The sequence below is a fragment of the Hippocampus comes genome, unplaced genomic scaffold (genome assembly GCF_001891065.2).
Source record: "Hippocampus comes isolate QL1 unplaced genomic scaffold, H_comes_QL1_v1.1 scaffold111, whole genome shotgun sequence".
Lineage (NCBI taxonomy): Eukaryota > Metazoa > Chordata > Actinopteri > Syngnathiformes > Syngnathidae > Hippocampus > Hippocampus comes.
In genome coordinates, this window is record NW_017805698.1 from 2,270,170 (window position 1) to 2,286,009 (window position 15,840).

General features: G+C 41.0%; 1 protein-coding gene across 1 annotated transcript in view; it reads left to right on the forward strand.

Annotated features, from left to right (window-relative positions):
- The window catches only part of asic4a (acid-sensing (proton-gated) ion channel family member 4a), an 83,805-nt gene that overhangs the window by 53,773 nt on the left and 14,192 nt on the right, over nt 1-15,840 (forward strand). Inside the window, exons 2-4 of the mRNA XM_019882531.1 lie at nt 13,179-13,323; nt 14,671-14,798; nt 14,917-15,070. Coding sequence (XP_019738090.1) covers nt 13,179-13,323; nt 14,671-14,798; nt 14,917-15,070 — 427 coding nt within the window. The remainder of the gene's footprint in view (nt 1-13,178; nt 13,324-14,670; nt 14,799-14,916; nt 15,071-15,840) is intronic.

Consider the following 15,840-nt stretch of genomic DNA (forward strand, 5'->3'; position numbering starts at 1 on the left):
GTGAGATGATCAGCTAGGTTAGCTGGAAATCCAAAGCTCCTTTCAATCAAGGAAAACAAAACCATTTTTCTTTCCGTCTGGTTTCCCAATGCATGGAATTGTGTAATCGTTACCACATGCTAATAAGGCACGCACGGCGCAGTGTTCACAGACACCAGTCGTCTGGTGTGTACCGAGGTGTATTTTTCAGCTTGCTGTCACAGCGCGGCTGAAATAAAATAAACATGCTCTGTTCCTGACATCTGTCGCAGCAAATTATAAATCTTGGGCAAAGTTGCGGAAAGCACAGCTAGTTTTCAGAGTAATGGCTTTGTTGTAATAAGTCATGTGTTATGAGTTCCGAGGTGAAAATTGGCTCATATAAAAGCATGCTGTAAAAGCAACACACAGAAGCTATGTTGTACCTTCAGGAGAACAAACCAAATCATGTTTCTTATAATAACTGTAAAACTCATGATCCTGGAAGGCCCTTTAAGGGGAAATCTTGTGGAAAATAGTTTTTTTGTGTTTTTTTTACTTATATACAAATAGTTGCATGTCTGAAGTGCCTGCTTAATCACCTCAGCAACTTGATGACCTCAAGCAGTCCTTTTGATAAATAGCAGATTTCCAACCTCATTACAGGACAGTGACAGCTCTTACTTATCGGTAATTACTACATGATATAAGACTGAACACGGATGCACGAACGGTGACAGTTATAGTCTTGTTGAATCTCAGTGCAGCCTTTCTTATATATATATATATATATATATATATATCGATAGCGATAGCGATGGCTGTTTGAAAGTGCTTTATAAATACAGTTGAGTTGAGTTTTTATTTTTTTATAAATCCAAAACATGATGATGAAAAGACATTGTACTTTTTTCCATGGTGCCGAACGGCAAATAGGCATTGACTTTTGTTTTAAGTTGTAATATCACCATCCACCACTACATGGCAGATATGGCTTTAAATACAGTTGAGTTGAGTTGAGCATTCAGACTGAGTCTTATGCAGCCCTATAATACATTGTGAGTAGGCCGAATATATATATTTTTTGCATCGATCAATTACAATACATTACGTTAATAATATTACCACCGACAAATCAACAATCTCAAGATGACCTTGTATGTATGTGTGTCTGCTGTCATTCAGCGCTCAAAAAGTTCAGTTGAGTAACTTCCTGTGTTGCAGCTCAGGTAAAGCGTACCGTACATGGTCGCAGCCTCGCTCCGAGGCAGAGATTGCCCCGCACCAACAAGCAATTTAGTCCGTTCCAAGGAGATCAAAAGCAAAATGACAGTGCAGTGTGTAGCCACAGGAAGCCTTCGATTATTGCGCGAGCAGACCGCAAGCAACTTCTTTAACTGGCAGTCAAAGCGCAGGCGGCATGCTTGGGGATTGACAAGACGTTGAGCCCAACAACAACTCCTTGTGAGCCAAGCTGAGCTTTGTCTGCAGGATATCAACAGTGCATATTAGGTTACTACATAATGAAAAACGGAAAAGGGTGGAGACCATGTCATCGACTTCGAACGGCGGATGGAGTAAATGCTAGTTGCCTTCTAAGCTTTGATGGGAAATGTTTGGGGGAAAAAAAAACAAATTTAAGCAGCATAAAATGAAAGAGTACAGCTGTGTATATGCCAGATATTGATAATAACTTCATAAAATGGCATTGTGGTAGTCCTGTTCAGAAATTACTTGGCTGTCCTATTACAGTGCCAGACCATTCCTGAGTTTGGCAGAGGGGCTCGTGATTTTCACTTATAAGGGTTCTCCTGCATGACTGTTAATACAATGAATGAGCGAATGCTTTTTGAAGTCAAATTTGACAAAACTCTCATTTAAAACACATACTAACCTGATTATGAACACAGAGTTTTGAGCAAATGATTGACAACAAAGGTACATTTTCAGTGAACCAAGTCTGATTGATGCATACGGGTCAATTATAGATATCTGATCATGACTAATTCTGAGCGATTAAACACAAATGTGGTGTACCACTTAAAAGTTAAATACAACTGAACTGTACTTAACAGGCTCTATTTTCATGTCAGTCTACATAGGTGAGGTGTTCGTTCTTTTGGTATTTTCGCAGACACGTCCAGGTAGAAATGGGAGTTTGCGCTGTTATGGGAGTGAACATGGCTGTTTTTTGTCAACTCATGATTCCCTTTTAAATTCAGCACAGGAGAGGCATTTGGTCTACATGGCGGAAGCAAAGTACATTTCAAAGAAACTGCAAGATGATCTTCACTTTCAGATGATTTAAAAGGGCCAATATGAAGTGGGTACTAGGAAACCACCTTCTACGCATGATCGTGCGTCCGCGTGTGATAGCTGCAAGATAGCTTGATGAAAGAATTTTCGTCCTCTTTTTACTGTAACGTATACATGTAACTAATGTTGTCGCCTTGAAGTGTGTTTTTCTCCGGCTTCGTTTTGAGCTTTCAGAATCCTCCTCTGCCTGCAATGTGTGCCCTCCTGACTCCCGTTTGGCGCAAATACAGTTCACATGCCAAACATCTGGGCAGGTGGCATGCCGCCACGCAGCCGGGCCAAATATTGGGTTCATCTCTGATGTGCAGACATTGTTGCTTTCCTCCCTTCACTTTTTAATAGTCTATCGCTTCCGTTTGTCTACCGTCTTCACCGACTTCCTTTGTTTTTGTTGTTTTGCGACAGAGCAGCCGAAACAGAAATAGAGGAAAAAGCTTCTAAAAAAAACAGGGGGGGGGGGGAGCTTTTCCTAATGTCACATTTGATGATGAAACACTAAAAATGTATGTCTGTAAGTGTGTGTGTGTGCGCGTGTGTTTTACATGAGCTTTTATAAAAGCTGAGATGTGTACACCACCAATTTTATGCGGATGTGCCTGGATTACTTATAAACTTTTTTAATATATATTAGAAGAAATGCGGTAATTCTTTAGTTAAAAATCTCATGAATGTCTTCTCAGTGGTGCACGTCAACAAATAATAGAAAGAAAGAAAGGAAGTTAAGGAGAAAAGAAAAACCTGTGAAAGGTTTCTGTTAGATCTTTCAGTTAGTCCTTAAATGTCTTATTTAACCCTTTCAGGGACAGCGGTTACCGCATTGGACAACTTATCATGTTATCAGGTTACAGGGTGCACGAAAGGGTAAATTATTTTCCCTTTAATTCATGTGCAGTGGCTGTCATTAGACCAGATAGGTGGCATTTACCCTCAGGTCAAACTTCCCTGGAATCTGGCTCGGCGTCCAGCTCTGTCTAATGATCTGTGAGATATGCTTTGGCTCCAAACAGGCTCTTTAACAACCCACAGCAAAACCATTATCAGGCTTGTTTGTTTCGATGATTCGTGTAGAATGAAAAACACGCCCCCCACCCCCCCACCCCCGCGTTCTCATATATGTTTCATGCTATCCTGGCAAATATTGTTTCTGTGGGAGAAACATCCAGATAAGATAAGCCTTTGGCCGGATAAGTGTGTGCACTTATTGCACCATCTTGTGAATAAAATGTTGCATGGCAATAGACCACCCGGGACAATACATCCAGCTTTATGTTTTCTACAGCAAAAAAAAAAAAAAAAAAGTGCACCCTGGATAGGCCAGATATAATTTTGAGTCTTTGGATGTTTTTGTAAGTCAGAAGTACCGCGTGAGAACCCACACGAGCATGGAGAGAACATGCAAACTACCACACAGGAAAGTCAAAGCTGAGATTTGAACATAGAATCTCAGAACTGTGTGGCAGATGGGGGTAACATTAACAAGTTAAGGTTTCTCGACTGCAGTGGTTCTTAACCTTATGAGAGGTACCGAACCCAACCAGTTCTTATGTGTATTTATCGAACTATTCATAAGTGAAAAATAAAAATTCAAGAAGTGTTCCTTCAGTTTTGCCGGTGCGAGACAAGAGTTGCTCAACTTGACATGACAAATCATGCAGATCGGACGCTGAGTCCCATCGTGTCTGCGATGCATGTGAATCAATGAAGTACATAAGCGTCTGACCACTTTATTTTTTGTTTGTTTTTTGCTCAACATAGCAGGCATTAAAGCATTCTAAAAATATCACACAGCGTAATATCACGACAGTCACACCTTGACTACTGAGCACTGACTGGACAAGCTATGTAATGTGATCATCTGCAGCCAATGATGGCCAAGCGGGAGTGGCATAACTAAATGACATGTTGAGTTGGGTGTGTCTTAACCTCGACGGCAAAGGCTCCGTCGAACCCCTGAGACCGATTCACCGAACTCTTGGGGTTCGATCAAACCCAGGTTAAGAACCACTGATCTACTGTCTTCAGGACAAAACAGTCCTCTGACCTTTACAAGATCAGTGGTGTAAAAAAAACTTCCGGAAGTAGTGGAAATTGATTAAACGACTCCTTTTTTTTTCCAGTTTCAGTTCCTTTCAAGTGTAATGGCCAAATGTTCCACTATTTTTTGCCCCACAGTGTTCAGTATGTCTGTTGGAGCTGATTTCGGGTGTTCAGAAAGGTACACCCTGGACTAGTCACAAGTCAAATGCAGAGCAGGACATATATAATCATTCTGAATAACCTGCAAACTCTTGTCGTCTTTATTGAATCATCTGCATTTGTTGTGGAGGACATACGAAGAAACTCCACACAGGAGGCCCGGAGACAAGATTCCGACCCAGAACCTTTCGACTGAGAGGCGGGCTTGCTTTCCGCCAGCTGTCGATACTCAAACTCATGTATCGATTTGATATGCAAAACACAACTCCACAACTCCGATTTGCATTCAGTATTATTTATGCGCGCCTGTATATCCCCTCCCCCCCGCCCCCCAAGTCTCTCCCATAATTCGTACTGATAATGTTGAGCATAGATAGCATATCGGCCTCTTCTCTCCAGACATTTCATCCATGTTTCGACAGCATGTGGCCCCAGTCCAACATATCCCCCAAAGTTGGGCTGTGAAAAACCAACCGATTAGACGTCTTGGCTCTGATGAATACAAATAAAAAAGGATGCTGCGGGAACTGTATCGTAGTTTCTTCTGGGGAGGGTTTTTTTTTTTTTCATTATTTTAGGTGGGAAATGAAATCCTGTGTAAATGACGGAGGTGCCCTGATTAAATAGGAATATGAGAATGTCCGCAGACAAAGAAAGTCAAAAGGTAGACGAGCGCACAAAGCGGGATGATTCAGCTGCGGGTTTCTCCTCGCCGCCTGTCTCCTGACACACTCATCAAACAGCGAAGGGCAACTTGAGGTGAAGTGCAAAGCGTAACACCCATTTCTCTGCGATGCTAATGTGTTCTTTGCTATCTTTACAGACATTTGTTGAAACATTCCCCGTCAATGTACTGCACCCACACCTCTTCAATGCCATCGGCTAAAGCGGCTCGGAGGAATAAACAGTCACCACTCCAGCTGAAATAGAATAGGAGAATAAATAATGAGTGCCGACAACAACCCTGCTGAGTGTCATAGGTGAACTCAGCATAGATATAAAAACAGCATGGACAAAAGTATTGGGACATGCAACAGCATCGTGAGTTTGTGGTCGGGCAACAGTCTCATAGCACTGAGGGGTGCGTTCAAATCTCTTTTCTGGCCTTCCTCTGTGGAGTTCACATGTTGAGTACGTTAGATGCAAATAGTTGTACATTTTTCTTTTCAGTGTTGTCTTAATATATTCCTTTTGTTACCTACCTGGAAGAAAAATATAAAAGTTGAACATTTTAAAGAAAAAACCGAGCAGGTGAAGTTGGTTCTGCCGATATCTGATGCAAAGGATTTTTCACTTTAAAGTCCCTATGAAGCGACAAATTTCTTTTTGATTTGACACATAACAGAGTGTTGAGTGTCGTGTATAACTCGTCCAAAATCGAATGAAACTATATAAAATGAGGCTTGAAAATTATGTAAAATGAAGAGTCTGCTTAGCTAATGCTCACAAAATGCTAATAAATACAATTAGTGTCGTAGTCATGACCCTTTAAGCAACAGAAATTTGAACACATATGTTGGAGCAATACAGATTAGCAGACAAAGGTAAATAGAACAGTACTCAGAGGCATGTCACACTGGTCAACAGCAAATCAGAGATGACTTGATCTGTCCTTTAACACATTTTTGATGCTTATTGCAAAAAGGCCTTTACCTTTTTTTTTTTTAGCACATCAAGTTTTTGAGATATTTTCATTTTTGTATTGAAGTTTAACCTATAAAACTTGCACAAAATGGATTTCACCATGCAGGTATGACGTTTAAGACAAAAATTCCAAAAAGTCCCTGTTGCTGGACCTAACCCTTAATTCATAAATAATGCTAAATATATTACTATATTACATATGAATTTAGTGTTGTTTTATTATGATTATTATTAATAATAAAGAGGTAGTTCAGAAACTCCTTTGTGGGTGTCTGTCTACAGTATACTGCTCCCTGGCGGCCAAGGAGCACACAATGGCAATGGTTCTGAAGCAAAGAATGTAAATTTCATTATTTACATTACTATTAGGTCATTACTGTATGTTTTAATGAACATTAATGGTCTTTTTATTGTATGAAAAATGGATAATAATAATAAAATAATAATAATAATAGTCAGAGATAATTTAAGTTTTTCCATTCATTTCAAAGGGGGAAGATTTGAGATACGGGTGTTTTGAGTCAAAGTCATATCTCAAAGCCCCACTGTATGGAAAATAAGATGCATAGATGAATAGATTATTGTGTATTATCTTATCTGATTGAGCAGGGTTGAAAATAAAAAATCAGACAAATCATCCAAACGGACATGAGTGCTTTCAACCCGCTCAATCCAAAAGGGGCATATCTGCGACTGGAAATTTTGAACGTACCAATTCTTCGGCATGATAAATTAGTGGCGTCTGAATGTTGGCGGGGGTCCAACTCAACCAACCGTGATCCTGTTATGTGCTGCAAATCACATTTAGCGCCCTGGTGGGGTTGTGGCCTTGAATTTAGTGCAGACCGCGGTCACAGGAAGCCGCCACGCAACTGTGAGAGTTGTAAAGATGGAAGTTCTATTTCTGAGTCGCTGTATTGTGCTGGAGAGCCTGTCCATTTCCAACCTGTTATTTCAAGAGCATCTATCACCGATCCATTAGATGAGTGTGCATGGGTGAGTGGCAGGAAAACTCAGTGGGACAAAAATGGGAACATCGAGGGAGGGCTTGCTCACTGCGCTGCACGCTGACTGCGATGCTGAACTTATTTTTGATGCTCTGTTGGAGGGGACCGGAAAGAGGGCAGGGGATGAGTCACAACTCCCACAAAGATGACTGAAACAAGCCCCGGAGGTTTGACAACAGACTTAATTTTACTCTATGCGGCGCTGGAGCCAAACGTACGCGGCTTCAAACGGTCAAGTGGGTACAACAGCTTTTTATGAAAACCTCCCTCGGAGTGAACACCGAACAGTGCCAAATTCATCACGTTGGATGATCATCCTATTAATCAGGGAGCCTCGGCGGACTACTCCTAATGCTTCCCCATTCATTTGAATTTGTCATGACTATTTGAGGAAATGATCACATTTATCACGCGTGTTTTTCCGCCCAGCGGTAGAATGATGACAAACCACTAATTGCAAATGATAGAGCTTGCATGGATTGCCCTATGAGAAGCTACGAGTGAAATTGAAACACTCAGCTGTGTAATGATCTGCGGAATATGTGTGCGCAATAACATAGTGAGTGGCTATGCCGAAATTGTAGTTTATGTTCGGCCCACTCTGTTCGGATTTGTCACTTAGCCAAAGTTAGACCTGTCTTTAGGCCAACCGCTGATCTCCCAGTGTGACGACAGTGTGCTTATGAAGGTCACGATAGATTTGTGTTTACCAGCCACAGCATGTGATCTCAGTGCGCGAAGCCATGATAAAAGTAATCTGCTTGACTTTTGATGAAGGATTATTTCAACCCGGTTTAATCACAGAAAACGCAAGGATTTAAAAGAGCTAAATCAAGGGGCACTGCAGCTTTTCAAGATTGTGGAAGACCTGAGCTAAATCAATTGCATATTTGTGTTTTTTTTTTTTTTTTTTATAATAATGATTCCTATTTAGTGTCCTTCTAGGGATCTACGGATATCCTATTCCATCTTTCGGTTTGCGCCAACACTGATGTGCTTTGAACTGAGCCAAAATAAATAAATGTCACCTTTAGTCAAATGTTTAAGTCAAGCAAACATACCTCTCCAGCAACCAACCGAAAAAAAAAGGCCATGTTTTCATTTTTGTTTTTTTTCTATAGAGAACCTATTCTTGTTTTTGCTGAGGTTGTCATCTGTGGTCAGCACATCTGCCTCACAATCCTTAAATCTAGGTTCGAATCTCAGTTCAGGCCCTCCAGTGAGGAGTTTTCATGTTAGCCCAGTGCTTATTTTTTCTGTGGGTTTTCACCAGTTCTGCAGGTATCGAACAAACAAAAAACAAAGACGAACTCTAACACCAGAAAAGGAATACATAATAACAGAAAGTACTCCTAAGTACAAAGGAATGTTCGATAACATCTTTTTTCTGACCGATACCAGTGCAAATATTGACTGTTTGTTTCAATACTCACCGATACCGATTTAACACAGAAAAACTGTAAACAACGAGCTTTCTTTGTGACGCCGATGATGATTCGCTGATGTGCCAAACGGCCATAATATAGCGCCTACTACTGCCGAGGAAGACTTTGTGGGGCCTTAAGTAGCCGTGTCTGGTATCGGTATCACCATGAGTTCGAGATAGCTTAAAATTAACCAGTACCTGTATCGGTACTCACCTAACCTAGTAAGTACGACTGGCCGAAAATTAATAAACAGCGAAAGAATGAGCCGAGGAAAAGTAGCACCGCTGGGGACCTTTGAGACAAAAAAAAAAACAGAAAGGCAGGAATGTGACATAATGGACATTTCAATTTCTGTATCCAGAAAACATAATGAAAAATTCTGCCATTATGGAGTTAACTATGCTTAGTTTTGATTGACATTGTGACATACTGTATATATTCATTGAACAATATAATTTCAGATGTTTGGTCGGGCTTCCGTCAACATCTGGAATGAGAAGGGACACAGACATTTCTAAGACGATTACTTGGGTCTGTTCATATGTCATGAATATCCCATGACACAAAACTATCGCACAATGACTTGAATTATGCAGAGCTTCACCTTCTGTATGATGCGGCCGCATGTCGTACAGCATAGCACCCCAAATCTCTTCTGCTGTCGAGTCAGGATGCGTAATACATCATCATGTATTAATTATGAATTTCTGGTAGAATACATTTTTTTTTAAGCGCATCAAGAAGGACAACGGGAGCCTCCCTTTGGTGTATAAAGTTGCATTATTTTGTTCCAAGTATGATGAATCATTTGTTTTTCTTTCATAACATTCCCTGCTAAGTTCAAAATCTGGTTAGGTTTTACTTTATCGTGATTTGTCATCTTCTTTTCGTGTCTATGTTGCCATATTCTTTGAAGGTGGTGCACTTTTGTTGTCTGTTAAGTCCTCTTTTGCTCGGGTGCAGGTTAAAGAGGAGGGCGGGGGCCGTGATGGCACTGTCTCGACTGAGTTGTTAAATATTTATCCTTAGTCATGGTAAACTGATTTATTTATATTTTTAGTTGTTTTGCAGGAACATCTCAGCTCCATGATGCAACCTATTTTAGTTTCCTTGCTTTTTTTTATTTTTTTTTTTATTAACTTACTTGGTAAAATACAAAACATTTTTATCTATTGGATTTGGACCAGCCAGTAAACAGTTGTGCTAAATCCCCCTTGGGGAAAGACCCGTGTAACATGAGAAAATGCTCCATTTATTTTGCTGATGGGAAGGATGAAGCTGGATTTAAAAGCCAAGAAAAAAAAAAAAACACACTGGGCGCCCCCCCAAAAATCTTGAAGAGGCAAAATAATTGGAAGACCTTGCCATGGTCTCAGGGGGAATCATATGAATATATCAACGTCCTCCAGTGCTGAGAGCAGACCCAAGGTGCTTGGTTGTGGCACTTTTCAGCATTTCCGAAGCAAAATCCTCCTTCAACTCTGTTGCCCGTTCCATCAGGGGAAGTCCGCCTGTTGGACTTAAGTGTGTCAATGAACGGTTGAGAGGATCAGCGATAAGTGAAGCTTACCTCCTCGGCTACTCTGCAACAGCCAAATTGAGATTAAACCTTTCCAAGCTAGCAGCACATGTCACTCAGACACGTACTAGAATTTCTGGGGTTCCCACTCCGACTTCTAAATATACTCGCTGGACATGCACAAAAAAAACACATAAGAGAAACAATTCAATTAGAAATCACAGCTGTCAATGACGGACATTTCAGTTCAAAAACAAAAGACTGCAAATGGGAATGCAATGAGTAAGAATTCTCAAATGAGCATTGAGGACTGGATTCAAAATCATCCTTTCAAAAAAAAAAACAAAGTGGAAAAATTACAATATAGGCTAATTCAACTTCTGCATGTATGACTTACACTTACTGTACCTGTATGCCCCCCCACCAATGTCTGGGCATGCTCTTGATGAGATGATGGTCCTCTTGGTTACTCTCCCCCCCCCAAAATTGGATCAGGGGATCTGGCAGCTCCTGAGCAGGCTTTTCCATTCCTGGTTCCAGAACGGATCTTGCTTGGCTTGGCATGGCTTCTGTTACTTTTCCTTTACAACAGTCGGCAATCAATTGAGGTAAGGCGGGATCAACAGAACCTTTTTAAGCCTCCACTGTACACATCACTCGAGGATTTCACGAGTGGAAAGTCCCGGGCTACTTGTTTCAAAATAAGAATCGCCATCGCATGCAAATTACAGCCCATTCAATGCACAGAAACTTTTCCACAGATGTAAAATCAATTTCCAGGTTCAAACCAGCATGAAACAGACACCTCCCGCCAAGACGTAAAAATACCGAATATACAGTGCACGTAAGGTATATTGGCTTTTACATGTCAAGTCAAGTCAAATTTATTTATATAAATCTTAATCACAGAAAAAGTCTCAAAGAGCTTCACATGCCCACAGTTGACAAATATTAATGACATCAATTGATCTCAACCCGCAGTAGTGCAAGGAAAAAAAAAAAACATCTTGGGGAAAAATAAGAACCCTAGAGAAGGGGCCGCAGATGGGGGATTCCCCCCCCTCCAAGGACAACCAGGCTGCAATGGATGCCGAGTAGGCAACATTTAATGCTTCATATGATGCTATACAATGTTGGTTGAAATAGTTTGAAAGTACATCCAATCAGATGAAGCCCTCCAGGAAGACGCACTCAAAGAAGTGGGTCCCGGCCTTGTTGGTCAATGCAGAAACCTCCACAGCAGCACCTCCGGGAGGTGTTATATTGCAGAAGTCTTATTTTAGTCATACTGTCAGGATTCATTTCCTATGAAGGCAAACATTTGGCCTCATCCTTTATACAAACTGTGCACTTTGTTTAAAGGGCACAAAGCAATTACTGCAAAAATTTTTTTAAAAAATCCCCCTTAACCTACGTTACATGGTTCATATTTCCTTCTCTAATCGTAGTTGCCTCGGCAAGGACTGTACCCTGCACCTTCAGATTTATTGTCAGAAGTAAACACATTGGTGGTGTATAAATAAGGTCTTTTGTTGGTTTGCAAACAGCCTTAATTTACTGTATGCTCGGTGCACTCATTTGGCGGATCTGTTTGATGTCAAAGTCAGAACACAGACGTCAGCATGATTGTTATTTGTGTCTCTGGGGGGGGTTCTTGGTTGACTCCCTTGCCAGGACATTTCCTCTTCTCCAACACTTTCATTTACCGGCCAACGTTTTCTTCACTAAACGAATCCAGTGGATTTTTGTCACTGTGGTCATGAATGCCTTACTTAGCCGTCCATCAAGGTTTACACTCACAGGCCAGTATATTAGGTACAACGTAATTTCTAGTGCTGTAAAATGATAGCAAATCATACACACACAGAAACATCCCAATTACAACCATTTTTTTATACCGTTTGTGAGTGTGAGCCACAGCCGATCCTAGCTGACTTTGGGCGAGGGGTTGGCTACACCCTAGACTCGTCATTAGCCAACCACAGGCAGATGTGCTAACCACCAGATCATCATGTTGTCTTGATCGATTACATACGCAACAAAATATTGGAAACAGATTTCAGTGGGATGCGGATGCCACCACTACCAACAATGAGCCTTTTGTTTCCCCACTGTTTTTTTTTGTTTTGTTTTGTTTTTTGCCGATGGGTGTGTATTATTGCACATTATTAAGGGAGTTTGCAGCAAGGGGTTTTGCCACTCCAATGTCTTCAAAGTATTTCAAAGTGGATTGGATTCAACATAATGGTGCGGGGAAAGTTTGGATCTATGTTTTGAACGTAAATACACAAAAACACACTTTGAAACAATAACTGGATGGAGTTTACTTAGCTTTGCATACGCGTTTCAGGTCAATGCAAACTGATGCTGAACTTGGCGATTGGTTGTTGAGTGATGTATCTACCTATGCATATACGCCATGAAGTCCAGCAAATCAACTTTTGAAATTCAATCAGTCGATCCGTTCCCTATTTCATCATCCTGCCATTGTGATTAAACCCAAATGAAGTTGCTTGAGGGACTGGATAATGATTCCTTCTTCATAAAATGAAATGCGCCTATAAGAAGTGACATCTTGGCTATTTATTATCTCCAGTGGCGTCCTTGCCTCTGTCAGGGAACACGGCGACAAAGTGCTACAGCAAGCTGGCGAACCCACAGATCAAGAAACGCACTGCAAGCAAGCACAGCAACATCAGTTTTATTTTACTGTTATTTGCTGACATCAAAGTTTGAGGGACCGTGGGTTTACCTGATTGCTTTTCCTGCAATTTACTGCCATGCTTTTTTTTGCCCATTTCTCTGTGGAACTCTAAGACGTGTTTGTTCCTTATCATAATATAACATAACCTGACTTTTCCCAAATGACAGGGCTCATTTGTACAATAACAGCAACAAGCCCAATTAAAACATAATTAATCACAACCATTGTGAGCAGTGGATAATAATCGTATCCGGATGTTCATGAGAGACATTCAGTCACTTGCATGGACAGAATGTCAGCTTACCGTACTTATTTTCTGCACTCATTTCAATCTCGTTCTCATCCCATCTAGTCACCGTCAGCGCCTTGAATTTGTCAAGTTCATGTTAGGTTGTGTTTTCTGGCAGGTTTACACCAGATATGGGAAATGCTACACCTTTAATGGGAACAAGACCACATCCAGGAAAACCAAGCAGGGGGGAATGGGAAATGGGCTGGAGATCATGCTGGATATCCAGCAGGATGAATATCTGCCAATATGGAGAGAGACAAGTAAGCCAGCAAACATTTTGAGTCCAATGTAATCTATTACACTACTGCTTGATGTTGAATTAACATAATTGATGAATAATAATGGACATCATTTTGGGGCGGGGAATGTACTGCAACTCTTCTGGCCAGAATTTGTAAACTGATGAGAAAACTTAGCCATACCAACTCTGAACCCATTGACTGAAAATTGTTAGTATTCGAGTCAACACTTGGAGGTTATACATAATTCATTTCACGTGGCTGTTTTCACTTCGATTTGTAGCAAGTTTGAATTCATCCCACACGAAATAATCGAAATACAGTTACCGTAGATTGGACACGCCAAGGTCAATGCCCAATACGTTGGAATTAGAAGTGCGGTATTATAATCAGGTCCAGTGCTAAATTGTACCATCATCAAAAATTAGTTCACCTCTGTTTCTTTTAAAACCTAAAACAATGAAACACTCAATTGAAATGTGCCCCCCCCCAAAAAAAAAAAGCCAAAGAAAAATAAAAAAAGTACATACTTTACCGTCGGACGCTAAAACATTTTGTCTCTGGTGAGGTAAACTGTGTTCTCGTGCACTTGGATGATTTTATTTTTGCAAGCAAAAATTTGAACACATGGGTTTTTAGATGGTGTCATAAAACTCAACTTCATTCCCAACAAGCAACAGTTTGGAAGACAGCCTTCAAATAAGAGGCTTCAAGTTGAAGTTTCCTGTCAAACTAAATATATTGTATTGAGAATGACGCGTTGTGTAGCACATGACAACCACATGACGTTGCCTTATACAAAACGGATGCACAACGCCACGGACGGGCAAATGGAAAGCATCAGTGTTGCTGTGCTATCACCCTTTAAGCAACTGATATTTGAACACATGATAACAGTGAAGCAACACAATAGATAAAACAATACAATACACACAGGCATATATTCTTTATCCTCTGCAAAAAACAACAACAACAACAACAACAACAACAACGAATACTACTGCAGCTTACTGAGTCACTTACTGCAGTTTTGAAATTCTACATTCGTATCTGTATGTCTGCATTACACTGCCCTTTGTGACCAATGCATGCACATCCTGTAAGTGGACGCAAACACAAAAACACATGAAAAACACAATGGAACAAATTAAATTTGTCAAATGAGGTTCCACTGTACTGGCACCAAATCACTTTGCTGCCGAAAAAACTGGCATATATGTCAAAATGGTTGAAGGTATAGTTTCCATGTGCTTTTCACAACAAACTTACGTTTCATTAATAGCATTTCAATCTGGAGTGTGATATGTTGACATCACATTTCCATTTTCCTCTGAATTTTCCATGCCCTGCGTGTGCTCCGTTTTGAAGATGAGACATCTCTGGAGGCCGGAATCCGAGTTCAAATCCATAGTCAAGATGAGCCTCCTTACATTCACCAGCTGGGCTTCGGTGTCTCGCCAGGCTTCCAGACCTTTGTTTCATGTCAGGAGCAAAGGGTAGGTCTTGATCGTCGTCATCGTCAAGTCCACCCACGAGCACCATCACTACCATACTGGTTTAGTCCTGAACAGTTCACCTCTGCTGGCTGCCTGGCTAATAAATCTCTATGCTCAGTTGACATATCTGCCCCAGCCTTGGGGGAACTGCCGCTCCAGCAGCAAGGAGAAGTTCCCCGGATACGACACTTACAGCATCAGCGCCTGTCGCCTACTCTGCGAGACCAATGAAGTTGTGCGAGTGTGCAACTGTCGGATGGTGCACATGCCAGGTATGATCTGATTTTGTCGAGGTTTTACGTTTCTCGCCTATACAGAGTGTAAAATATACTTTGCTGTCATTTTGGCAGAAACAATAAATAGTAGCTCTGTGTTTGGCATTTAAAAAAAAAGTACTTTCAGTTGTTTGTTTGAATGGTACAAAATGTCAAACACTCAAATATAAAAAGAGAGCGCTAACAAGAAGCTGCGGTAGGCCACAACTCACGCCCAGATGCTCACACTGAAGTACAGTATATGGCCAACTCAATTCCAACTCCTGATGTCACTCACTTCATCTCACCCCTGAAAGGCATACATGCTACATGCAAATACTACAGCACACGAAGTACTGGAAGTAGTTTCAGCTTAGTATAGTTTTTTGTGAAAAATGATTGAATTTCATCCTATATAATCCTACTTTTTACACCTACAGAAAGTGACAGTTAATGATACATTTCAAAATGTACTTCTTTGGGCTTGATTATTTACATGCATTATGGGATGATAAGTTTGGTTGCTTACTGTAGACATATATAGGCATGGCACACTGTTCCGGGAGGCACAGTGGACGACTGGTTAGCACCTCACAGTGCAGAGGTGCAGGGTTCGCTTCCGGCTCTGGCCTTTCTGTGTGGCGTTTGGATGTTCTCCCCGTGCTTGCGTGGGGTTTCTCTGGGTACCCCGGTTTTCTCCCACCTTCCAAAAACAGGCATGGGAAGTTAATGGAACACTCTAAATTGTCCCTCGGTGTGATTGTGACCACGGATGGTTGTTCATCTCT